Below are 26,872 nucleotides of genomic sequence, written 5' to 3'. Positions count from 1 at the left end.
TGTATTTCTAGGACAAAAGTTGAGTTCACAAATAATGACGGAATATGTCGCTTTGGCTAGAAAATGTTTTTTCTAACCATAGCGACATGTTCATTTGTGTCTTGCGCACTCCAGGTTTGTACACATGCAGCCCCTCATTTGATGCGCCGAGGGGTGTAGTTTTTGAAAATATGTACTTTTTGTGCCATAATTTAACATAATTTTACGTGAGCAGTAATGCCACGTCAAGGCTACAACCCTAATTACTGACCATTCACACGCTTTTCGTATCTCCATTCACTCGCAGAAGCACACACCATACTTTCCATACATTCACTCGCAGAAGCACACACCATACTTTCCATACATTCACTCACAGAAGCACACACACCATTCTTTCCCCTTACAATCCCAAAGAAATGATCGTAAAGGGAGTAAAAAAATCACTTTTACAGCAAAAATAAGTTTTGCAGTAAAAATGCAAGGGGCTCCAGGGATGAGATGGTTACTCACGTACCGCACAGGCTAAATGGCTGATTTTAATAATATTTGCAGTTCATCAGGATTTCAATAATTGCCTTTCTCTACCATTGGCTAAATTTAACCTCATGATCAAAGGGATCACGGGGTTAAAATTTAGTATCGGCCATTTTTAAAAAGGGAATGTGACTTTTCATAGCTATATGATCGCTGTGGTAACATTGGCTACCACAGTGATCATTTAGCTAGAATACTTAAACTTTTTTTTTTTTTAAAGTTAAACCAGTTTATGTTTAGATAATTTAATTTGATTTAATTTAATCTAGGCAATTTTGATCTTTATTTATCTGCCTTTAGAGACCCCCAAATCATTTTTTTAACTTTTTTGTACATTTTTATTTTTTTTACTTAATATTTTTTATTCTTTTTTTACAAGCATTATACCGTTGGAAAGGTGAGGCGATTACCTTTCCAACGGTATATGTTGGGGGTCTGTAGCTGCTTAGCATCTAAGCAGCATGCCCCCATACCGCTTTAACTGACAATTGTCAGTTTTCAATAAAGTTGCGCGGTGACGTCATCGCGTCATTACGCGCGACGTCACCGGCCGGATCGGGTGGTCCCAGTGATGCCCTTCAATATGAGGGGCAGATCGCCGGGGTAGGTGGTGATGGGGGTCCACAGACCTCCATCAAGGTAGGGTAGTGCTAGTGACAGCATGGTGCCGTCGTTAGCACCTGACTGGGACTGCTAGTGATGGCACCATGCCGTCGTTAGCAGTCAAGGGGTTAAAAGTAACACACCACAATTGGATAAAAAAATCAACAATATGACTTGGCATGATAGGAGTGTGATTGCTAACACAAGTTTATATCCTTGGTGGGGATCATTCCACCTACGCCAGAAGGTGTGAGCAATCCATTTATTGCTCACCATATTGTGAGTATAAAGTGAACTGTTTTTATTTGTTTTATTCATTTTATATATACAGAAAGCACTATGCCTATTTCTATTTAACTTTTTATGTGCACCTTATCCTGAGAACCAAAAAAAAGAACTACACAGGACTGCTGCTAAAGATATCCCCAGGCGAGGATTGTATCGCCCATGCAAGTTTTGTGGGACTAATTGCTTAAGTCCCCAAAAAATGTGAGTACCCATTCCTTAACTCTTTACCACACGGTGCCAGCCACATATTATATTACTGTGACTTTCTTCTTCAGTATGCGCAACCACTATCTCCTGTGACCTCGAAGTTATAATTAGTTAGTATGCTAAGTTAAATGTCCGTACCAGCGACTTTGTTGGTTGTTTTTTTTTTTCTCTCCTGCATAGCAACTAGTGGTAAGGGGCCGTGCGAGTGATTTCTGCTCCCGTTATCCAACGCAGCATCGCAGAGGTTAACGGGAGTGGAAATCCGGAGTTAAAAAGGCCGTGCGAGTGAGCCTATTGGTTACCTGCAGGGTCTTCCTCTGGCATCGACCAATTGTACGCTAAATGGGGAAGGGACCGGGGAGATTAGTAGACGAAGACGATCACGAAGATTCTTCGTGTGTGTGTCTTCGCCTACGTTTTTTCGGAATGAACAAAAAGATGGACTCTTCGTGTTCATTTTCATGTTCGCCCGAAGACGAATGCATAAGTCTAGTACCTACTCAGGAGAGCAATCTCCTATTTTGCTCACTTGCACCAAAACAGTAAAAATCACTCTATTTGCATTTAAGACAAATCACATTCATCAAGACTATCCAGACTAGCAATGCATAGCAAACATCCTCTGTACAAACAATACAACAACCACAGATATCTATTTTAGTTTTTTGTTGGTCTTGCTAGTACAGTGTGGCTAACATCCCTCTCTGTTCCGTGAGCCAGGGACCCATATCTGGACATATCCTTAATAACTTAAGGTGACAAACACAACATGAGAGCTTTATCTCAGATCATGACCAGACAGCATTGAAATAACCTACCATGTAAGAAGGTTCCTACCCATGAGAAACATGACCATTTTTTATTTACTTGCAGCATTACACAGAACACTTCTCCATTAGCAAATCAGACCAGTTCAGCTCAGATCGCCGTTCTTTGCTCATTTGCACCATTACAGAGATGATGCTCCCATTAGCACATCAGACTGGACTATGCCATCAGGTCCCCTATGGACGTACCGGGAAGTCTAAAAAAACGCCTATTAAGGAACCCCTATGGACGTACCGGTACGTCCAGCCCTTCGTGCAGCATCAGGGACACATCCCTGCCGCTGCACGGGAGATCAGGCTGTCGTTTGACAGCCTGGACTCCCCACTGACAGGAGAAGTGGGCATCGCTGGCTTCTGCTGTCCGATCTCCTGTAACAGCTCCTGGCATGAAAGCCGGAAAGCTGTTACATTTCAAACTGCCTGATCGCGCGATCGTGCATTCCCTTCTGGGTTGCGTCACTGCTGACGTAACCCGGAAGTTCATCGGAGGACAGGATATCCCCTGCAGGAGAAATCCTGTCCTCTGATGAGGCACAGACGCTGCGATCTCTATGCACGTCTGTGAGGACCTGTATAGAGATCACAGTGTGATCAGTGCAGGGGGGTCGCAGGGAGGGGAGTGAGAAACCATGTCTCTCACCCCCCCTCCCGTCCTGAAACAGAGAAGGAGGAAAAAAAAAAGTTAATTCATTTAAAATATAATAATACAAAAATCATTAAAATAATAATATAAATAATAATAAAAAAAATAATAATGTGAGCTGTGATGTCATTGTGACATCACTGGCATGTTCAGGAGATCCCTAAGAGGACCTCTAACCATTTTTGTGTAAAAAAAAATTATATAAAAAATACAAAACAAAAAGAAAAAATCTATATAAATTGGAGATTAATCTAGCCTTGGTGCAGAATTAATCTGAATTTTATTAAAGACAGGAGGCTTCGTATTTTGCATTACTTCCTTTACTGAATAACCTCCAGCAGCAAAACAGTTAATGATAAAAGAACAAATAACCAATAAGAACAGAGCCCAAAGACCCTATAAATGATACAAAGTCCAGTCACTCCTCCTCTTTCTTTGCCAGGATAAGCCGAACAGGAAAAACCAGGAACAAACAGCCATATCCCAGCGGAAAAACCCAGCAGAAAACTGAACGAACAGGATCCACGAACACTCTAGACAGCGGAGGAGCGGGCTGAAAAGGAGAACAAATACGTGAGAGTACCAGGCAATTATAACAAGGAAAAAACCTGGTAATAAAGACACAAGAAACTGGTTATAATACCGAAAACACCATGAAATAAATACTGACAGTAAACACAATAAACAATCCCTGAAAAAAGGCAAACGCAACGAAAAAACCCAGGGAGGGAAAATCTAGAAGGGAGGAAAATACTCGCCTCCTGTCTTTAATAAAATTCAGATTAATTCTGCACCAAGGCTAGATTAATCTCCAATTTTACAGCAAGACAGGAGGCTTCGTATTTTGCAATTTTAACGCCCAGCCATAAAGCTAACAGAAGCATGAGACAGAGGGCGAAAGTAAAAAGTCCGGAACGTGGACTCCCGCGACCAGTCCGCCGCCGACATGATGTCGGCCATAGAACTGCCCGCAGCGAAAGCCGCCGAGGCAGCCGCACCCCTAACCGAGTGAGCCCCGAAAGAGTCCGGAACATCAGCCAACCAAGGGACCAAGGGAACCCACCTGGCTAAGGTGGGACTCGAAACCGGGCGGAAAGGTCGAACATAAGAGATGAACAGAGGACCCGAATCAGAGGAACGAAAAGGACTAGTCACGTGAATGTAAGCTAAAACACAACGCGCCACACACAACCGAGGTCTGTCCGGGAAATAAGGATAAGAAACCGAGGACGACAGACATTTAGTCCGGCGTGAAATGCGAACGGAAACCCCCGCAGGGGAAAAAGAAAAAGAAGAAACATCAAAGGCCAGAACATCGGAAACGCGACGGAAGGACACCAGACAAAGAAGCAAGGCAAGTTTGGCAGACAATTGACGCAGGGACAACCGGTCGTTGTCTGGCCAACTCTCCAGGAACTCAAGGACCTCGGAAACGTCCCAAAAAGAAGCATAGCGAGGCAAAGGGGGTCTGGAAGACCGAATGCCGCGCAGGAGCCGACAGACCGCGGGGTCTTTACCGACCCCAAGGCCCGCCACGGGAACGTGCGCAGCAGAAATGGCCGACCGAAACAGGTTGATGGTCCTGTACGATTTCTCCTGGGAAAAAAGATGAGCTAAAAAGTTGATGACAAACATTACAGGGGTCGTAAGGGGATCACAACGCTGTTCCAGACACCAGCGACTCCAGACCCTCCAAGCCTGGAGATAGGATTTCCTGGTGCCAGGAGCCCAGGATCCCCAGAGTAGATCTCGAGCCGTCGCCGATAAACCTGACATGTCGCTGGCGTCCCTCCAATGGCGCGAGAACCAGTCCGCCACCAAATTGTCTGACCCGGGTAGATACTCCGCCCGAATTGACAGATGATTGTCTAGACAATATTGATAGAGATCCTTGGTCAGTTCGGTCAGAAGCCGCGAGCGAGAGCCCCCCAGACGATTGATGTACCTCACCGCGGACACGTTGTCCATGCGCAGAACCAGGGAGCAGTGCGTAAGGTCCGTGGTGAAACTGCGAACCGCGAAGGAGCCGGCTATCAGCTCGAGACAATTTATGTGAAGGCCGCGCTCCTCGGCGGTCCACGGACCTCCCGTGGCCACCGGGCCACAGGCCGCTCCCCAGCCCAACAGACTGGCGTCGGAGTCCAGAACGAAGTCCGGAACCGAGCCGAAAATGGCACGACCGTTCCAAGCTTCCATGTGCCCCAGCCACCAGCGGAGTTCCAGACGAGCCTCGTCGGAAAGAGTGATAAGGTGATCGTAAGAACCCGACGCGCGAAGATGGAAAGTTTTTAAGCGCTGAAGAGCACGATAGTGGAGAAGGCCCGGGAAGATAGCCTGGATAGACGAGGACAGAAGACCAATAACCCTCGCGAGGTTCCGAAGGGAAACGCAGCGACGACTGAGTAGGCGACGAATCTCCTTTTTTATAGATTGGACCTTTGCGGGCGGTAACCTGAGTACCGCTACCACAGAATCCACTGTGAACCCCAGAAATTGGACAGTCTGAGTGGGGAAGAGAGATGACTTCTCCACATTGATAACGAACCCTAGATCCTGCAGGAGACGGACCGTGGTCGTGGTGTCGCGAAGGAGGGTCTGCACGTCGCCCGCCATAAGGAGGATGTCGTCCAGATAAATAATGGCGCGGATGCCCCTCGTACGAAGAAACTCCATAACTCGCTTTAGTAGCTTCGTGAAGCACCAGGGAGCCGAGCTGAGGCCGAATGGGAGAAAAGTGAACTGCCAAAGGCGGTTTCGCCAATGGAACTGCAGAAAACCCCTGTCGTCCGGGTGCATGGGAACGGTAAGGTAGGCGTCCTTTAAGTCGAGTCTCGTAAACCAGTCGTTGGTACGTAAGAGGTCGCGGAGGAGATGTATGCCCTCCATCTTGAAGTGACGGTAGACTATGAATGCATTGAGGGCCCGCAGATTTATGACGGGGCGAAAGTCTCCCGACTTCTTGCGCACTAGGAAGATGTTGCTTAAGAAACGAGGGGAACCTGACGCCCGTTCTATAGCCCCTTTGTCCCGAAGCGAGCAGAGTTCTGAATGGACGAGAGCGACTGCCGCGCGCGCAAATCGAGGTGGGCAAGGAGGAAACGCTTGGACCGGGGGCGAAAGGAACTCCAGACGAAACCCTAGGACCGTCTGAAGAACCCAGGGGTCCGAGGAAAGGGCCGACCACGCATGGAAAAAATGGGCGAGTCTGCCCGCAATAGGTAGAGAGGGAAAAACAGGAGAGATTTTTACCTGACGCAGTCTTCCCCCTGAAGGACGAAGATCCTCTACCGCGGTAGGCTCCACGCTGGAATGGTGTGCGGAAGCGGGACCGGAAGGTGTTGGACGACTCCTGATATCGGGGTCTTGAGCCGAAGGTGGCTGATCTGCTGGCGGCACGACCCCTCTGCCTGCCAGCCCTGGCGGAAAAACGGTCCCCGGATCTGAACACCTTCTTCAAAGATGTCTGCGCCTTCTCCAAGGAGGTGAAGACGGTAACGTGACGCGTAAGATCCTTGAGGAACTTCTCTCCAAAAAGCAGCCCGTTCGCTTCAGGACCAAGCTCCTTGGGAGCCAACTCCACCAATTTGGCATCGAGCTTGAAGAGAGCCGCTTTACGGCGCTCAGCTGACAGGGCACAATTAGCATTTCCCAGAAGGCATAGGGCTCTCTGGGTCCACTCGCGAACCAAATGCGGATCCAACGGAGATCCATCGAGAAGGGCCTCGTCCGCCATCTGAAAAATGTGAGTAAAAGGACCCGTGACATCCAAGAGCTTGTCTTGAGTGGAACGCAGACCAAGCTCGATCCCCTTCCTGGGATCCTTGCCATTCCGTGTGAGGAACGTAACGAATGATTGGTCAAACTCAGGTGTATTGGTGACCTTGGCGGGAACGGTTGGCCGGGGGCATTCTGACCGGAGCCGCTGGCGAACCTCTTTATCCAGTGGTCTGCGGACCCAAAACTTGATAAACTCCGCAATGTGATCCGATGGGGTCCATTCGGTGGAGCGTGGATGACGTATTGCCCTGGGGTCGAAAAGTGGGATGCCCATCTGATCGGTGACCTCAAAAGGTTGATCCTGCTTGGAACAGGAGAGTTTGGGGTCGTCGGGTGGCAAAACGGGAGCCAAAACAGAAGGAGAGCCGTGACCAGAGGAGCCCGCCTGATACTCATCTAAGGTTTCATATTCTGCCTCTAGGTCGGCTAATGGTGACTCGGGATCTGTAACAGGCCTGGACCGCTTCAGAGGACCCTTGCCCTTGTCCGAGAGGGATGGGGCAGCCGCCCAACCACGTTTGCGGGAGGCATCCCGGTCGGTGGGGGAGATGGAAACCCCATTGTCAGATTCCCCGGCCTCAGCCGGAATGATTGCGGGCAGAGAGGCCGCTAATGCAGTACGAAGCCATGCCTGAAAAGCTGCGGGGATAGGTGTGTCCGAATCATCCGCCATAATGCCCAATGTGTTATCTGAAACACATAAAAGGGAAATAGTAAGAGAGAGGCAAGGGCAAAACCGCTTGTATAATGAGGTAGCAGCTCCTAATAACAATACTGTAATATAGCGGTAGCAGAGAGGCGGGAAAAAGGGGGGGTCACCCCCACCAGACAGCAGAGGGGTTCACCCTCGCAAATAAAAGGGTACGTGACCCTGTAGTAAATGGTGGGTCCAAGACCCAAATAACCTGAGAGCCAGAGGCAGCAAATAGCCAAGGGGTTCACCCTCGTCAGCGTACAAGGAGGGGGTTCACCCCAACAGGCAGGTAACAAAACAAATGTGAGATGCAGGCAGGCTAAAAGTAAATATAACTTTTTTTATTTTTTATATATTATTATTTAGTTATTTTAATTCAGTTATTGGCAATAAAAATGAAAAAGAGTGGCCGGGAATCGAACCTAGGACCCTAGAACTAAAAGACCTGCACAGTACCACTGTGCTAAAGAAAAACAAAATGGCCACGCCACGTGGTCAGACTAAAGAAGCTGAGCCACGCGCGGGAAAAAATATATAAATAACGGCCGAATTGTGAACTAGTAGTTCACAATCCGAGCCGGCATAAACCAGGAAGGCTGGACGAACCCGCCGCGCGGTCTCAGATACAGGAGACCACGCGGTAGGGAAGAAAACCAGCCGGGGAGAGGAAACCCAGTACCGCGGCCGGATTGCAGACAGACAGTCTACAATCCGAGACCGCGGCGAAGGACGGGTTGAGTGATCCCGTCGCGCGGTCCCAACCAGGGACCACGTGGCCGGAAAGCTCAAACCCAAAAGAAAAAACCGTCGCGGGACGACACAGCCGCGCGGATAGAAACCCGCGAAGTTGCGTCACGCGGCAGAGATGCCGCGGCGCGACCGCGAGGCGCAGGCCCACGTGACCGACGTGCAGATAACGACGTAGACACGCGGGAGGTAAGTTAATAAAACGAAAAAAGGGAAAAACCAATGGAGGCCAAACAATAAAATAACGATAATAATAAAATAATACAGGAAGAATACAACAGAGAGACCAAAATAATAATAATAAAATAATGAAGGTAGGACAAAAAATGCAGTAGCTACCACAGAATGAAAAACCCAATAGCTAAATAACTATACCAGATAAGGAAATAAGTAAATAAGTAATAGGCCTAAATAACAATCTACCAGATAAAAAGATAAGTAATAGGCCTAATAATTAAGGCGAATAAAATGGAAGGTTCTCACCTGGAGGCTAAGCAGCAAAGAAAGAGGAGGAGTGACTGGACTTTGTATCATTTATAGGGTCTTTGGGCTCTGTTGTTATTGGTTATTTGTTCTTTTATCATTAACTGTTTTGCTGCTGGAGGTTATTCAGTAAAGGAAGTAATGCAAAATACGAAGCCTCCTGTCTTGCTGTAAAATTAGGTATTTCTGAAATCAGGACACCTGAATTGATAAATTTGGAGGGGATTTTCCATCACTTTACCTAATTTTGTGAGGATTCAGAGGGAAAATTTTTAAAAAAATTGTTTTTTTTTCTAATTTTCTCTAGTTTTTACTAAATTTCTCATTCACAATTTTCCGCTAATCATCCAACTATGGTATCAAAAGAAAGCTCTATCTCTCCTTGAAAAAAACAATATATAGTTAACATGATTACACTATTAACAGGAAAACAGAATAATCGCTGAGCCGACATAGCACAAAATTGGCAAAATTGCTCCGGGATTTGAGGTACCAAAAACCCCTGGGACTGAAGGGGTTAAGCATCATCTGCCCAAGTAATACAACAAGCACATACAAACAATAAAATTTCTCATATACATCCTCTGTATAAAAAGAGTTAGAATCCCTCTAGGTACAGTAAGCCAGGGACATATCTTTGGGCATACCCTTATAAGTTAAGGTGAGCAAAAACTGTTAGACAAAAGGATCATGGGAATATATTTTATTTGAATAAATGCAAATCAGCACACTGCCACATATGGCTAATATATGTTCGGACAGAATGCTGCCCTCGATTGGTTATACATTGAGTAGCATTGTTCCATATGCTTGAAATCCAAAGTTATTGTGCTACTTAATGTATCTAACCAACAGAGGGCAGCATTCTGTCCGAACATATATTGGGCATGTATGCTAGTGTGCTCGTTTTATTCAAATAAAATATATTCCTATGATCCTTTTGTCTAACATCCCTGATACCCCTCTCTGTTCAGTGAGCCAGGGACCCATATCTGGACATATCCTTAATAACTTAAGGCGACAAAAACAACAGAGCTTTATCTCAGATCATGACCAGACAGCATTGAAATAGCCTACCTTGTAAAAAGGTTCCTACCCATGAGAAACATGACCATTTTTGTTTACTTGCAGCATTACAGAGAACACTTCTTCATTAACAAATCAGACCAGCTCAGCTCTAAAATGCATAGCAAGCCTCTATTAGAGAAATAATGCAACAAACATAGACAGTCACTGGAGACTCTCTTAAACATCATCAATGAGTTAAAGGGGCTGTGAGCCTGGGACCTACATCTGCACATACCCTGAATAACCTACTGCGAGAAAAACTAAAGATGAGCCTCACTTCAGACTGAGGTATCTACTCAGGAGAGGCATGACAAGTTTTTGGCTCACAAGCACAAATACAGAGGAGACCTATCATTAGCATATCAGACTAGTGCCACCCATCAGGGCAGTCCACACGCTCAGAAATACAGTTAAAACAGTGTATGATTACAATTCCAGATATGACACATATGATTTAGCACAGTAGTGGAAACAACCTGGGGATATGGGGTAGTGCAGTGGCTGGCGTGGATGAGGGACGCTAGACCTCAGTCTGTCCATATGTGAGGAGTCGCTCAGTCGGCTGTGGATAAGCCTGTGCCAGTCTCGGACTGTGGCTTGTTCCTTCCTCAACACAAGGCGGTTCCTGGCAAAAAATGTGACACTAAGCATGTGTTTCTGCAAAAAAGTCTGTGAACTAGAAAGTAGTAGGACAGGTACTTTCTGTCAAAAGAGTCCCTGAGTTCCAAATCCAGGGTTCTGAACAAAGTTTGTGCAAACTGGTACTACCAGAACAAGCGAATGGTAGTTTTTGCCTCCATTTTGCACTGTGGGCAGTGTCTATATCTGCACAGCCCCTGGCATGCATAAATGCCCCATTGACAATATTCTCCTTTATAAGCTTTATTTGTTATTTGTTTATTTAGACATTTATTTATCTTTCATGCGAATATTAAACATGCCCTCAAAAATGTATCAGCTATTCAGTAAACTTCATTAATGTGTCCCCCTGAGCACCTTTACTCAGCAGCAGGTGAAGACAGCGTGATTGTTAGGTAATTACTGTATGGTTTCTTTTAACCTGTTTTTATTTTCTATAGCCAGGTAAAAAGAATTGTTGGAATGGGACATACGGTCAGGGGTGGGATATTATTCATTTTTTATACCATGATTCCTATGTTCTAGATCTGAGAACTCATAGAAATAGAAGTAACAGAGTTCTGAAAGAAATACAGAGTGAGCTTGGACTTTGACTTTTGGTTTTTCAAGTCTTTTCGACCACTCACTCAGATCCTCCACAATCTGTGCAAATAGGAGCTGTCCAAAAAGACAGTCCTGCAAAGGATGAGCGACTAGTAACTCTATTGTCGTACTTGTGTCGTCCTTAACGTTCCAGGTCCATCTCATTTAGTTATCGAGGAATCTGAGCTAAAGGCTATAGGCGACTGGCTGGACAATAACCTGCCTAAAATAAAATATGTATCAGTCCGTTCACTTGCAAGAGCTGGAATGTTCTTTGTACGGGCCTGCAGCTGCCTGTGACTTGCATATCCTCACCTGAAACTCACAAAATGCTCAACCCCCATCACCTGCAGCCATTACATGTAAAATGGGAAACCTACTATCCAGGGGGGTCACATCTCTTACCCCCACTCTGCATGCAGTGCTACAGGGGATAATTATATAAGCATGAAAGGTATAGTGCCTAATTATACCTACTCAACCTCATCTTGACTTTTGGGAGAATTCGTTTAACCCCGCCCCCTGGAAGATGATGGTTTAAAAACTCCTAAAAACCCTATGGAGGAGCATGAACCCATATCATGCCTCCCGCTCTCTCTCCTTGTCTGCCCTGTGGAACAGAGGGGCTAAAAAAGCAAAACAATTACAAAAAATTAAGGAAGGGAGCAGGCTTACGTCCATTCAAAATCACTGTTAACCCTCTTCAACCCGTGGCAAAGAAGAGTCATCACTAACTTTTCAGGGCCAATCCTGTAATGATTTGCAAGGCCATCGATCCTCATTTTTAGCCCAAGGAAAGATTCTGCACAGAAATTAAAACAAACGGGACAGAAAGAAATCCAGGATTTTGACAGTAGCCAAACAGAACATTTTTTAATAACTAGTTCAGGATAATTAAGAAATTATAACAATGAAAACATTTGCGTTGTATCAATATCCCCGAGAAGCTCTGTGTTCTCAATAACTGAAGTTGATGTGGGGTAAATAACCTAAAGTGTATGTGCTTTAGATTACACTGATCTTATCACTTATGTTAAGGATTAAAAAGCATTAACTTCTGTCACTTTTTTCTACCTCAGTTTTGCCAGTTTTTGTGAGATCTGAAAATATATTTTTGCCGACACTCCCATTAAATATAACTCAGCCATACTGCATGCTTCCTGTAGATGTGTATCTTTTGTTATTCCTTCCAGTCAGGTCTATTTTTTCCCTCTTTGCCACTTTACGCATATAGCCCCTCAAGGGATTTCAGTGATGGCTGCTGTGTCACAGACTCACCTACAGTTCTTATGGAGTGACCAGCAGATGCAAAGCACATGGATGAGGTGAAAAAGGGGCCATTGGAGTTTGGGGAGAGGGGTTCAGAGTTGGATGCCAGAGGTGAAGGACTTTTGCTAAGAGAGAAGGAGAGTGAGAGAGGCCTAGGAACAGAGGCCTGCTTGAAATCCACGGTCAGAGGAGAGCTGCAGCATCCTGGCAGAATCTTCCAGCAGACAGAGATACAGAGATACAGCAGAGTTGGCAGTGAAGAGGTTAAAAGCTGAACTGTCCTGATAGCAGACTGTGGGTGGTAAGCCTAAAACCTCTCCCCCTGTCCCCACAACAGGGCACTCTGAACTTAGTCACACAAATAAAAGATATACTGACATACTGAAAGTGTTCCATATAATCCAGCCCATACCGTGGAGTCAGATACTTATGGGCCCCAACCGTGTTATGTGCACCAAGTAAAGGTACCCAGTGGCCGCTAGGGCGAAGATTAGGGTGGGCCGCAGTGATTGTTGTGGGTGGGTGAACCTCATATTGCATATTATGTATATTTCATTCTATTATATTTCATGTGTTCTGTTATATTAATGCAGAGTCTTTTGCTGTGCAATACAAAGTTAAGTTAGCCTGTGTCAGTTTTATTAATCACTCGGCTGTTCCCATTGGGACCCCCATCCATACCCTGGATGCTCCGTTGGGTGGAGGCACTGCCACAGTTATGTACCCCAACTCCCAGGTAGCGGAGCCTCAGAATTGGCCTGCAGAGCGCAAAGAGGTAACTGGGGTAAAAACCTGTTACACGCACATAAAAGATCCAGTATATAATTATATATGGCTACTCGGGAGATGCCAACAAACATAAAATAATAACTTATTACGTCTATATCTTTTTGAAAACAGCTGTAAGAAATAATTTTTATACTTTTATTCTGTCACACACTTTAGGCTTGAATGCAACTTGAGTACTATGAACATATGCTTTTAAACACGTGATATAGCTGTAAGAGGGTTCTTCTGTGTAATGCAAGCGTATCCTATGACTGCTCCAATAAGATTTCTTAAATTCGTATATCGCCTAAATATAGTAAAGACTTTGTGCTCTAATTGTATGAAAAGGGTATAGGGCAAGCTCTAAGGGCAAGGTCTCTTTCTCTTTCACCTTCATCTCACCAAGAATACTGAAGAGAGTGAAACTACTAATGCCATGTCAAGCGAAGATCAATCGATCTATGTTAGTCCGTCAATTCCAGTCTTGTCATACCTCTTAAATTTATATATTGTATGAAGCGCTGCGCTAAATTGTTGGAGTTATTAAAATAAAAGATAATAATACTACTGCTTCTCCTCTTTGACCTTCCTTAACCCTCAGTCGTTTTTATTTCTATAGTGAAATTAGTGTCTAGAAGGTGCCAGGGACCCGCCAAATGTCATTTTGAGTTAAAAGAAAGACCTACACATTTTGTCCAAAACGAACAGCTGTCAGGTACAGTGAGGTACCAGTAGTGTGTAAGGAGGAGCCCAATACGCAGGGGTGACTAGAAAATCCGTGACGAATGGAAAGTCAGAGAGGCAAAGTCAGGTTACAGGCAGCAGTCCAAAAGCTAAGGTCAATAGTCAATCTGACGTCAGTTGGCAGTCCTGGCCGTCCCACAAGTTTTCAGGTATGGAAATTAGACACAGTGAGAAATAGTAGCCGAAGGCTGACCAATTCTCACACAGAAGAATCTCATTTCTCAGTTTTCTCTCTGTAAATGCTCCGACGCAGCTCAGCAGTGTCACATAAAGCAGTCACATTCGTGTGTTTTGACATCCAAAGCCAAAGAATGTAATTTGTTTATGATTCTCTTCTAGGGAACCCGATCCGAGAGGGTAATAGATAAATGCAATAACCTCCCATCAGTAATGGTAGGGGCTAATACAGTTAGCAAAGTTAAGCATCCATGCAAGAGGCATTGAGCTGTTCGGAATCTAAGACAAGGTCAAGGACTGATCAAGACCAAAGTCTTACATCAGGAAAAACAGGCCAAATAAATGAGCCAAATAATTCTTCTCTGCTGTGAAATTCCATGTTTCTATGAACAGAGTCAAGAGTGACAGAGTTAAGTCGTATAGTAAGTAATTGAGCCTATCCTAGTGCTTTATCAGTGAAGTTATCATATGAATCTGTTGGCTGACTCAGCAGTTAATGTTAATGGAGTTCAAGGTCATAAATGTGAGTAGGCAGCCAGGCCATCCCTAGTTAGATTGAGCTCTGGTTATACTGGCAAATAAGTTCACATTAGTAAAGATGAGTTTTACTTCCCAAATGAACACAAATAGTATAAACATGATCTGGAATATATTTTATTTTATTAGATATGAGTGTCCTTTAAAAGATTTTCAACTATCAGTATGCAAATGATCAAGTGCAGAAGGAAATACAAAATAATTTGTGTGCTGCTGAGTTAATCTGTTTTGCAAACACGTGGATTCCTCACCTTTGCTGTAACTAATAAAAGATAGAAGGGTTAACATAGTTGCTTTTTATAAGTAGGATCAGACTTAAAGATATGCTTCTTAAAAGTCCAGGACATTGGGGTATTGTGTGCAAAATGTCTTTTGATGTCTAGAAAAAAAAAATCAGATTTCTGAAATTGACCATTGACAGTTATAAGGTAATACAACTTACAATGCAGAATATGTTTCTTATAACTATTTGGTTAAACCTTTAATTCTATTTCCAAGTAAATATGTTTTTGTATTCAATTCCTGTCTAAAAAGAATTACGTAGCATTTTGGAATAAATATACATCCTACAAGTCCTGCACTTGAAGCCACTATGGCAAAAATCTCTACGGCCACCATGTTCTTCCCTTTGGTGCTCAGATAGGCCGGGATCATCGCAATCCAAACGTTGCAGAACACCAGCATGCTGAAGGTGATGTACTTGGCCTCATTAAAACTGTCCGGTAATGTCCTGGCTAAAAAAGCTATAATAAAACTAACAGCTGCCAGAAGCCCCATATAACCCAGGACACAGTAGAAGGCGATAACCGAACCCTCATTACACTGAACGATGATCTTTCCCTGATAAGAGTGCATGTCCAGCTCCTGGAATGGGGGGGAAATGGCCAACCAGGAAATATTAATGATAACTTGAATGGATGAGCAGAGCAGTACTATAGAATTGGAGACTTTCACACTGACCCAGTTTGCCCAGGAGCTGCCGGGTTTTGCGGCTCTGAAAACAATATAGATCATGATTGTTTTGCTTAAAATACAAGACACGGCTAATGAGAAGAGGACACCAAAAGCTGTTTGGCGCAGCATGCAGGTTACATCCTCAGGACGACCGAGGAACAGAAACACACAGAGAAAGCTCAGCATGATGGAGACCAAGAGGAGGAAGCTGAGGTTCTTGTTATTGGCTTTCACAATTGGGGTATCTCTGAAGACAATGAAGATCAGTAAAATTACAACAGTTACAAGACAAAACAGAATTGATACAAAGGATAAAACTGCAGCAACTGCATCCAAATATGATAGAAACTCCACCGATTTTGGAATACACCGATCCCTTTTCTCATTAGACCATTTATCACTTGGGCAAACAATGCAGTTCTCACTGTCTGAAAAATAACGCAAAGTAACATTATGTCTCAATATGTAAATTAAAAATAAAATATAATATAGTATATAGTTCCCTCCCACTAAGTGTATCCATATTAACTAATGTTAAATTACTTCTTTTTGTTTACATTTCTTAGATTTGAACTGAAAATAACAAAGAAAAATAGCCCCAAATCTAATCGCCCCAATTTTCCTTCGCCTTGTTTTAGTTTCAGGAATCATATGCCTATCCCATGCGTGTTTCAAGTCACTTGCTGCACTAACCTCTACCACTTTTGCCAAGAATCTGGTCCACTCATCTCACATGGAAGTAAATATAACGGAGGAGCTCAAAGACCAAACAAGGAACAAAAACAAAACCTCACTATAAGTAGATTTCTTGAGTAAATGTACAGTTCCTAAACCCATTGAAAACAATGCATTTTGAGCCCGTACATGTACGGGCTTTGTCATTAAGGGGTTAAACCTTTACTACTTTTTATGTTTTTAATGGGGGTTATTTAGTGCACTGAGGCGCATTTGTGAAAGTGAACCAGCTGTGTGCTGAAGCATGGAGGTTGGAGCTTGTGTAAAAAGGTCTTTCACATAATATCTTTAAGGTGCTTGGTATCACAGCTGGTTGTCGGCTGCCAGGTAGTTTTTCGGCTCCCCCCGGGTGGGGGAGGTTATGCCCAGCTCTAGTCAACCCATGCCTGTCTTGTTTGTCTATTATTGTGATCGCTTATAGCTACACCTGCCCCTCCGTGTGGCTCTCAATACCCCCCAACTCCACCCATGGGCTTAGGAACCCCCAGTAACTCATGCAGGGGGGGACCGATAATGAAGAAATCCCCCCCAGGGGGGTAGTTAGTGTGAGAGGGCTTAGATAGTGTGAGAAGGGGGAGATGGGGTAGATAGTGTGAGAGATGGGGAGAAAGTGGGGATCTGATGGGGGAAAATGCTGTCCCCCCAGATTTTAGGGGCTCCTACGCCCATGACTCCACCCTCTACCTTACCAGGAGCAGGCTTTCATTCCTACACACTATTATGAGTAAATTATGTGTATGATTCTATATAATCTATTATACCAGATCTGTTGGATATCTCTCCCTCTGAGCACCGGACACAGTCGTAGCAGCAGATTTGTGTTCCAGGTCTCAGGACTTTTCGATATCCAGGCAAACAGTTCTCTGAACACTGAGACCTTGGAATCTACAAACAGAAAGAAAATAGTTCCTGTTTGAGCCACTCTTATAAATTAGTAAAGAATAAAGAAGCACAATCACAGAATAATAGATATATCTGCAACAATATTCTAAATAAAGATGTAATTCCTTTGTTTTGAAAAATACATTAGGAGTAGAACATGATTGGATGATTCTATAATTAGAAAATCATTCAACAAGATCAAAATAATTCATTGCCTTAGAATCTAGAAAAAGTAATATCCTAAAAGCGCCTAGTATTCCCTATTCTAATACATTTATGCAATAACCGTGCAAACAGCAGCATATGAAAGTGTTCTCCACGGAGAGTATAATAAGTGCACATGCAGTGGACATTGTCCATGTGGTGGCTCCACATAAAGTGCAATCATAAACCTGAAGGTGCCGCGAAGATGTGGACGAAGAAGAAAATGCATGAGTGTGAGAGTGAGTGAATGTTGTCCCAGAAATGTTGCATTTTGCATTGTTTTGGGGGAGGGTCTGGCCTCATTTTCTCATTAAAGCCTCATTAAAGCTCGCTGCTGTGTTTTCTTTAGGACTTAGGACTGTATATACTGACAGCTTGGATCCATGCAGGCTTTTCCAAGAGACTAGAGCTTTGCAGGATCCAGTCTATGATTCCTATGTGGTCTGCATCAGGCATAGGTGCTGGGCATTAAAACCTGGAGCCTGGCGATCAGAGACTGTTGTGGAAAGAAGAATTTCCTCTATGTTCCCAGGGCAAGCAGATCCCCTAAAAAAGACCTGAGGTATCCCTGAGGTAAGGGAGGAAATACTTGCCTGGACATTTGTGTGTTGTCTGGGGGAGGTTTTCCAGAGCCTGGCTGGGAGGTCTGGCTGGGAGGTCTGGTTAGTGGGTGTTTAGGATGCTCAGTCTTAAGTGTGACGTTTTTGGCTCTCATGCTACGGGGTTTTTCACAAGTTAGAACCATTACACCGTCAAAGTGGGTTTGTTTTACCATCTTTAGGATGTATGGTGCTGGTGAGTTTATATTATTTCTGTTAAATTATTTTTCATATACTCTATGCCTGTAAAGTTTATAGAAATGTAGCTTAATTTTAATGTAGGAAAACAAAACCAATAATCCCCCCTTACCTGGTTGTCTTTGTTCCTCCATATTGCTAAATGCGAGTCAATGATTAGCTGCTGACCATCTGGAGCCCACTCAGTGAAGTTACCCACAATGTTTCTAAATGCAGACTTATTTGATAAAAACACCCAATTTGTAATTATGTAATGATATGCAAATTCTCCATGTTCATCGTATAATGTACGGTCCAACTGCGATGCAATTTTTATCCTTTTTATATAGCGATGCAACTGTGAAAAATCATTTAGAACAAAACAAGAGGACATTCACAGTCACAATGTAGGAGAGTTTTCTTCTGTCTTTAGTCAAGAAAATAAAAATACCACCCATTTTACAGCAGAACCCACCCAAACACTCAATTAAAATAGACCTACAGCTGACCTCTGTTATTCATCTACTAGAACTTCATATCATTAACTAGAATCAACCTTTCATAAAATCTACGACAGAACCGTCCATCACTGGGGCCACTGGAGAGGTCTGACTGCCAGCCCCCTCTCTATTGACTAAGGGCCCTGACTTTGTAAAGACGACTGTGTCCACCCCAGCAGTATATCATCTCATCACTTGCTGAGGGGATTATCTCTGGCAGACAGCCAGGATCTGCAACCAGGGAGTGACCACCATTGTTTTACTTTGATATCAAACCCCCCCACACCCCATGGAGCACTACTATGTTGTCCCCCCCTTCCCCCCATTTCCACCACTACAGACATTTACCCGGGCCATCCCTGGAAGTGATTTTGGCCAGTGATAGTGGAGTTGGGACCCCTATTTGTATTGTTAATTCCTTTACTGCCCCTGTTGTCTCTGGAAGGCAGATTAAGGGGGTGGTTTGTTTCTCAATATCTTGTTTTATGTTAATGTGTTTTTTGCTGGATATATCCAGCTCTGTGTGTCTAAAATAAATCAGTCTTCGTTTGGTTTTACCCTACACTGAGTCTCGGCTAGGGACTGGGGAACCGGGGAAAGTGTGTTGTCCCAAGCTAAGGGAGCACAAGTCAGCGGAGGTAGTCGGTCGGACTAGCCAGATCTGTGACAGCATCAAACTACAGCACATCATTAGAACCAAAACAACCGGGGTCATCGAGGCACAATTTAGGAGAAAGTATTGTAACAACTTTGTATTTTGCGTGTGAGCTACAATTAGTGTTAGAATGGTAATATAACTTAAGAAGTAACAATTAGAAAACAAATTTATAAAATATACGATATACAACATAAAGGCTTGTAATAAGTTGCAGTCATTTGCAAGAAACTCAAACATTAAATGCTGTTTCACTTCTCCTCAGTGCTGCATTCGCTGCATTTGTCGGCCCACATCCATGATGCAAATCTACTGTTCCACCACATCCCAAAGGTACTCTATTAGATTGAGATCTGGAGACTGTGGGGGCCATTGGAGTTCAGTGAAACCAGTATGAGAGGATTATTATTGTCTTTTATTTCCAACAATTTATGCAGCCCTAAATGCAATACCTATATTTAAGGGGTATGAGAAGACAATCATTGACAGACAAACTGATACATTAGGTGGAGAGGGCTCTGCTCGCAAGCTTGCAATCTTGAGGGAATGAAGTGAGAACAAACATAAGGCACAGAGAAAGGGTGAGAGGTAGTGTGGGGTTGTATCAGTCACATGGAAGTCCTAGCAGCTAAAAGGTTATGCTTCTCTGAAGAACTGGGTTATGAGATGTTTCTTGAATGTTGGGAGGGTGAATGCTGAAGGTTCGGTGAAAGTAGATTCCAGAGATATGGGGCAGCCCTATTTTTTGATGATGGGTTTCTGACTTAAAGGGATAGACATGGTCAATATTTAAATGATGCTCAATTAGTACTAAGGGGCCCGAAGCCTGCCAAGAAAATGTCCCCCACACCATTACACCACCACCAGCCTGAATCGTTGATACAAGACAGGATTGATCCATGCTATCGTGTTGTTTACACCAAAGTCTGACCCTGCCACCTGAATGTCGCACCTGGTGTCGAGACTCATCAGACCAGGCAATGTTCTTCCAGTCTTCCATTGTCCAATTTTGCTGATGTTACACCTACCGTGTCCTGCGTCGTTCTGCCAATTGTGGGTGGCGCCCGTGGGATGATGAGAGGACGTGCACGGTGTTAGTACAATACTGTACTGCACATGCCCGGCGCTCGCACACGGATGTATGTGTTCCATTACTGCAGTGCCCGTTCAAAGAGTATTACTGTTGCTCCGGGTTATTGTGTTTTTAGTACTTGTGCTATATATGTGTCTATTGTGTACCCAACCTTTGCTTGTCTTCTGACCTTGATCCTGTGCGGCCTGCCCCAACCTCGGATATCCTCAACTTTGTTTCTGTGCCTGTTCCCTGTTTTTGGCTTTGTCTTCGCTTCCTTGTGAGTCCACTATACCATCTCGGCAACATGGGTTCAGCTACCTGTGCTACCCCAGGGCCTTGCGTAACAGCTGAGCCTGTGTGAATTGTAGCCTCAGTTTCCTGTTCTTAGCTGACAGGAGCGGCACCCTTTGGGGTTTTCTGCTGCTGTTGCCTGTCTACTTCAAGGTTCGCCATGTTGTGGGATTCTGCATACCTTGGTTGTAACGAGTGGTTATTTGAGTTACTGTTGCCTTTCTGTCATGTTAAACCAGTCTGCCCATTCTCCTCTGACCTCTGACACCAACGAGGCATTTTCGTCACACAACTGCCGCTCACTGGATATTTTCTCTTTTTCGGACCGTTCTCTGTAATCCCTAGAGATGGTTGTGTGTGAAAATCCCAGTAGATCAGCAGTTTCTGAAATACTCAGACCAACCTGTTTGGTACCAACAATCATGCCATGTTCAAAGTCACTTAAATCCCCTTTCTTCCCCATTCTAATGCTCGGTTTGAACTTCAGCAAGTTGGGTGTACCTAATAAAGGGTATATGTATATCTATATCAAATCATTATTTACTTACACTAAACACAAAAAGGTGAATTGTGAGTGAAAATATAGTAACCATGGCAATATAAGCCTTAGATACTATGATGGGAAAACCCTCAGTCTTGAAGTGGTTAAGGCGGATGCTTTATGGATTTCATTCCAGCAGAATTGTGTAAATAATCATTTAACATATACTTTAACATGCATTCATTCTCTATACTTAAGCTATTTGGTGGTAGACAGGTCATTGAATCAAACCCATCTTCTAGGAAACCAGACTAAAAGGTATCAGTTTAACGTTTACTAAGATGCTGCACATTTACATTTGCCTCCTATTAATCTTTCTCAAGGCCATGGTCTAGATATTATTGCTGCAACTTGATTTCAGATCATTGAATCATAAACCATCCTGTTTCCATCTTGGTTTTCACCATTGGATGATTTCATGGATCACTGAACCCGTCTCTATGTGTCATATATTTATTAGTAGCTATAAAGGCTGACAAGAATTCATATTCTTAAATAAAGCCTTAGAAATTCTTCCTGTATGTCCGTCAGCGTCTGACACGTGAAGCAGTCTGTATTTCATACATACCTGGTGTTTATAGATGTTTTGGATTGTATTTCCTTTTGAGTTCTCGTTATAAAATAAGTGCATGTCATGTAAAGCTTTAACTAAAGCACTCGCTGAAATAAACACCCGAGGAGAAACACCAGCCATCAAATGATTTTTAACAAATAATTTACGTTTCCCACTGCAGTTACACAGAGATATTTTATAGATCTCTTCATAAAGCCTATTCTTTTCAGAATTTTCTGATATACATTTATAATGCAATATCCATATATCTTCGAGAAGCTTGTCTGCTGGACGGTTTGAAGGATGGATATTATCAAAGAAACTTCCGGTATCCGGTAGCGCTACAGGATGCGGTTCTATGGCCAGACTGCCATTCAGGGGTTCTACAAAGTAATCTGTGAGATGTTCATTGGAAGCCCAGGCAGGAGGAAGGATTAATGTTATATCTTTATGTTTGAGACACGGAGTGAAAATGTGAATAATTCTGGTGCTGAAAGAGCCGCAGAGTATAATAATTCGAGCCGATGACATTAAAACAGTTTCTGACATCATTTTCATATTTTCAGAGAGTTCTTGTGATAAACTAATTTTTATAGTGAAGGAAATACAAATTCCATAACTGGTCAGATACGCTCTCAGAGCCTGACTCTCTGTCTCTCCGGTGTCATCATCAACCGCGAGTATTCCCACCCAGGTCCATCCGAAATGTTTTAGAATCTTCAATATAATTTTATAATAGACAAGATAATTTTGAACAGAGCGGAAGAAATGCGGATAAACACGTCTATCACTCAGCGCATAGTCTGTCGCTCCATAACTGATCTACAAAATGGAAGAGAAAAGTGTAAACATTCTGCTGTAAAGGTTTCTAATAACAGCTTGGAGTCAGACATGGTTGTGATCTCACCATGAAACTGAATGCTAATGTCAGACAATACATGGAAGACCATTCAGGTTACTCACCTGTGCGTATCCATACACCCCTAGTAACTGTGCTATGGGAATGGTAGTAGTAGAATGGTGATCGCCAATAAATCCAGCCACGTTGTTAGAATTCGCACAAGAGTAATTAGGGACGGTCATGCCGCGGCCAGACAAAATCTGAAGAATGCTTTTCACAGCTTTTCTTTTATCTAAACAGGAGTCATATATATGATAACCCAGGGTAATATTTGGTAAAATGTTTGGGTCGTTGTTCAATGTTCCAATAGTGAAAAGAAAGACCAGTAAATTGATGTAATCCATGAGGCTTGGCCTGTAAAGGTAGAAGAATGAGATTAAAGCAGAAGAACATAGTCAGAGGTCTGCCAGATAAAAACACTTATTAAGACTTTGTAGGAATACCATGTTACCATCAACTGGCAAAGGTTCTAGATTTAAACGAATGGCAAAACAGGCCATAGGTCAGTAGAGAGTACTAGCGTGAGTGCCGTAATTACCCTCACATATTTATTTAATGTAGGGTATGTCATGCCCTGCACCTTTGTGAGAAAGATTTCTGTCTCAAGCCCTGCCTGAGATGGTTGCAAATGTCTGAATACAGTGGACAGTGGTGGTCATGGCTGAGTCTGGTCCCACCCAGTACAACATGTGGCCCCTCTTTGCAGATTGAAAATGTCTATTTATTTGTTTTTAAAAAAGATACATCTACAAGATATAGAAAATTCACCTTATACACTTCTTTTGAAGAGAAAAATCGTATGAAATATAGGAATCCTTGGGAGGTACATAGTATAGTCCCTCTATTTCTGTCTGTTCCCTCCTCAAACTCTCAATCTCTTTTTTTTTGCGCATCCTAATGTATTTTAATTTTCTTGCTAATTCTACATAGTGTCAGTCCTAATGTTTCATGAAATGGAATAAATGCAAATCCTTTGTGAAAGTAAAAAGTAAGAGTTGGTTTAATAAAATAAAAAAGCCAATATTTTGGTTAACCCTTGTCATGCATTTATCATGTTCTCAAAAGGGGATGTCAGCTCCTTAGTGTAAAACACAATGACCTCTGTTTTACAGATACGTATTTTCTCCAATATCCTCATAATATTTTTTTAAATCTATATGGGTAGATTTACAAAAAGATATTAACTCTCCCAATCAAGTCAATAGCATAAAATTCATAATATTGCAAGAAAAAATAACACATCTTACATTGTGTAACGTTAATTTCACAAAACAGCCTAATAAAAAGTAATAATAAAAAGTAATAAATATGTATATATTGACCTCAAAATAGCACTAGAGCATGTGTGCAAGTTATACCACGCAGGGGGAAATAAAAAATGTAATGTATGGAAACAGCTGGACAGCAACTGGATTTACTGCTTAACATAGTCACTGGGTTAGTTGCTTTAGGCTCTCTATAACATCAGATATTTCTTCATTTGTTCTGCAGATATTATTTTTATAGTTAGTTGTGGGAACTTACATGATACAGACGATTTTGGGTAAAAAATGATCCTGTCCAAAAAAAAAATAATTCCTCATTTGATTATTCACCGTGAGAACTCCTCCAATTATAAGGTCCCCATCTTTAAAATACTCAAAGTCTTCAAATGGTTTGATGACTTGCAGATGACAGGCCGGTGCTGGGCTCTGGATCTCAGATCTGCAGGCCGTCATACACAGGAGCAACAAACAAATGAGACGTTTCAATGGAAGAGACCCAGCGATCAGCATCATGCAGCCCAGTAACCTGCCGAGTGCCAGAGAGTGTCTGCCGGGTTCGGTGGAATCGAGCACCGTGTGGGTCAGTGGCATCTGCTGCATCTGATATCATTGTAATGAACCTGAACATCTCGGCTCTTTTTATACAGTGCGGTCTCATTCATTGCAATGGAGTCTCAATATAGATGCAGGACTTTGTGTTTTGGGATCGCAATTCTATGTTGGTTTTAAATTATAAGAAAACCGCAGAGCGCCGGTAATTATCTGCATGGACAGAAATATACAAACGCAGACTTTAATCGCATGTCTTTAGAGTATTAGTTAGTTTTAGAAGGAAGTTTCATTCATCTGTAGTTTTATGCCCTTTAATAATATTTATCGTTTTCTCAGATGTAAATGTTATTCAGCACTTTTAATTTATCATTGATTTTTCTGCATATGTCATGGTTTTTTTAAAATTTAATTCACGGAGGTTTTCTGATTGGATCTGGTTTTATTCTATTTGAATTTTAAATAATATGATTTAATACAGAAATGCACAATTTGTGTTAATGTACCTTTTGTATTCTAGTTATATTCATATTATCCAGCTCTGATATCCACCATTAGCATAGTGGGGACATTTTTTTTATAAAATGTCCGTCACTTCCTTTAATCCCCAGGAAGTAATAACCCACTTCCTGGACTCTCCCTGCATTATATCAGAAGACTGAGCACAAGCCTCTAGCTCTAGAGGTTGTTTACTTTGTGAAGCTGTTTCCAGAAATATCTTTGGGCAAAACATCAAACAGCCATCACATACAGCACTTCAGACGTCGTTCAATTAAGACTCAAGTTTGCAATGTAAGCAAATTGATAACTTGAGTTGCTATAAGAATTTAGCAGTTAGGATCGTGTTCTGGGTCTTCTCCAGATGAGTGAAGCTGGAGCCTTTGTACAACTTCTCTGGAAAAAAGACTCACTTGAGATGGCAGTGAATCATAACTGTGCTATGGGAATGGTAGCACCTGATTAGTGATCACTAATAAATCCATCCACCTTATTATCATTCACACAAGAGTAATTAGGGACGTTGCGGAGAGACAAAATTTGGAAACAGTTTTTGGAAACACCTCATATTTTCATTTATTTTGGCACTTACAGGGTTAAATATGAATGACTCGCATTGCTGTTTCTGGGGAGTTGCGCCCCAATAGGGTCCAGAAAAAGAGAAACTGCTCAAAAAAAGTATATATTTTTTGAAATATGACATCCCAACGTATTTTAATTTTAACACTTTTTATTTAACCATTTTAGTGCCAGTCCGTCCTAAACATTGCAGTAACATTTATTTTTTTCATTTTTAACACAGTATTTCAGTATGCTTTACCCTGGTTACATAAAATTACTGAAACAACTCGTGATTTGTCTTCAGAAACACCCCTCGAGTACAGGAATACCCCATATACATTATTATTATTATTATACTTAATTTATAAAGCGCCAACAGATTCTGCAGCGCTGTACAAGGAAAAAATTGTACAGATAATGACAAATACAAAATGACAAGCAATTGACATACACATACAAGAGGAATGGAGGGGCCTGTTCCTGTAGGAATTTACGTTCTAGATGGATACGAGGTGAGAAACAGGAGGTGAGGACTGCGTGGTAGTGAATGATGTTATTGTGGGGCGAGATAAGGGTTGTAAGTGGGTGAGAAGTTTTGATGTTCATGTCAGTGGTAGGCTTCCCTGAAGAGAAACGTTTTTAGGGAGCGTTTGAAGGAGGGTAGAGTTGGTGAGAGTCGGATAGCATGGGGAAGAGAGTTCCAGAGGGTTGGTGCTGCGCAAGAGAAGTCCTGTAGGTAGGCATGGGAGGAGGTGATAAGTGAAGATGCAAGGAGCAGGTCATTGTTGTATCTTATTTGAAAGAGAGGGAGGCCGGTAAGTAGGTTGCTGCAACAGTCTAGACGGGAGATTACGAGGGAGTGGATTAGTTGTTTGAGGGGAATAGAGGGAGGGATTAGAAGGATCTCAGTCTTAGACATATTTATTTTGAGGTGGTGAGAGGCCATCCAGGAAGAGATACAGCTGCTAATCTGAGAGAGGACAAATGCAGATAGATTGGGTTGGAGAGACAGATTTGTGTGTCATCAGCATAGAGGTGGTATTTGAATCCATAGCTGCCGATTAGTTTTCCAAGTGAGAAAGTATAGATGGAGAATAGTAGAGGACCCAGGACACAGCCCTGAGGTACTCCAACAGACAGAGGCATAGAGGAGGAGGAGTCACCAGCAAAAGACACAGAGGAGGACCTGTTGGAAAGATATGAGTTAATCCAGGAGAGAGCAGTGTCACGGACACCAAGAGAGCTGAGAGTCTGTAGGAGGAGGGGGTGGTCGACTGTGTCAAAAGCAGCAGAGAGGTCAAGTAAGCTTGAGATAGAGTAGTGTTTCTAGCAAATAGAAGGTCATTTGTGACTTTGGTGAGAG

At 42.9% G+C, this 26,872-nt stretch overlaps 1 protein-coding gene across 1 annotated transcript; it reads right to left on the bottom strand.

The window, feature by feature from the left end:
• Positions 1-15,034: 15,034 nt before the first annotated feature.
• Positions 15,035-25,381, bottom strand: LOC128467707 (vomeronasal type-2 receptor 26-like). Its single transcript, XM_053449393.1, has 6 exons — positions 25,362-25,381; positions 22,699-22,990; positions 22,283-22,557; positions 18,254-18,347; positions 17,020-17,143; positions 15,035-15,951 (listed from the first exon to the last, which is right to left on the bottom strand). The coding sequence occupies exons 1-6, from the start codon at positions 25,379-25,381 to the stop codon at positions 15,035-15,037; spliced, it is 1,722 nt and encodes a 573-aa protein (XP_053305368.1).
• Between the last annotated feature and the right edge of the window lie 1,491 nt (positions 25,382-26,872).

The sequence above is a fragment of the Spea bombifrons genome, chromosome 1, assembly GCF_027358695.1.
Source record: "Spea bombifrons isolate aSpeBom1 chromosome 1, aSpeBom1.2.pri, whole genome shotgun sequence".
Taxonomy (NCBI): Eukaryota; Metazoa; Chordata; class Amphibia; order Anura; family Pelobatidae; genus Spea; species Spea bombifrons.
The sequence above is the reverse complement of the archived record's forward strand: the minus strand, read 5'-3'. Positions and strand labels throughout refer to the sequence as shown.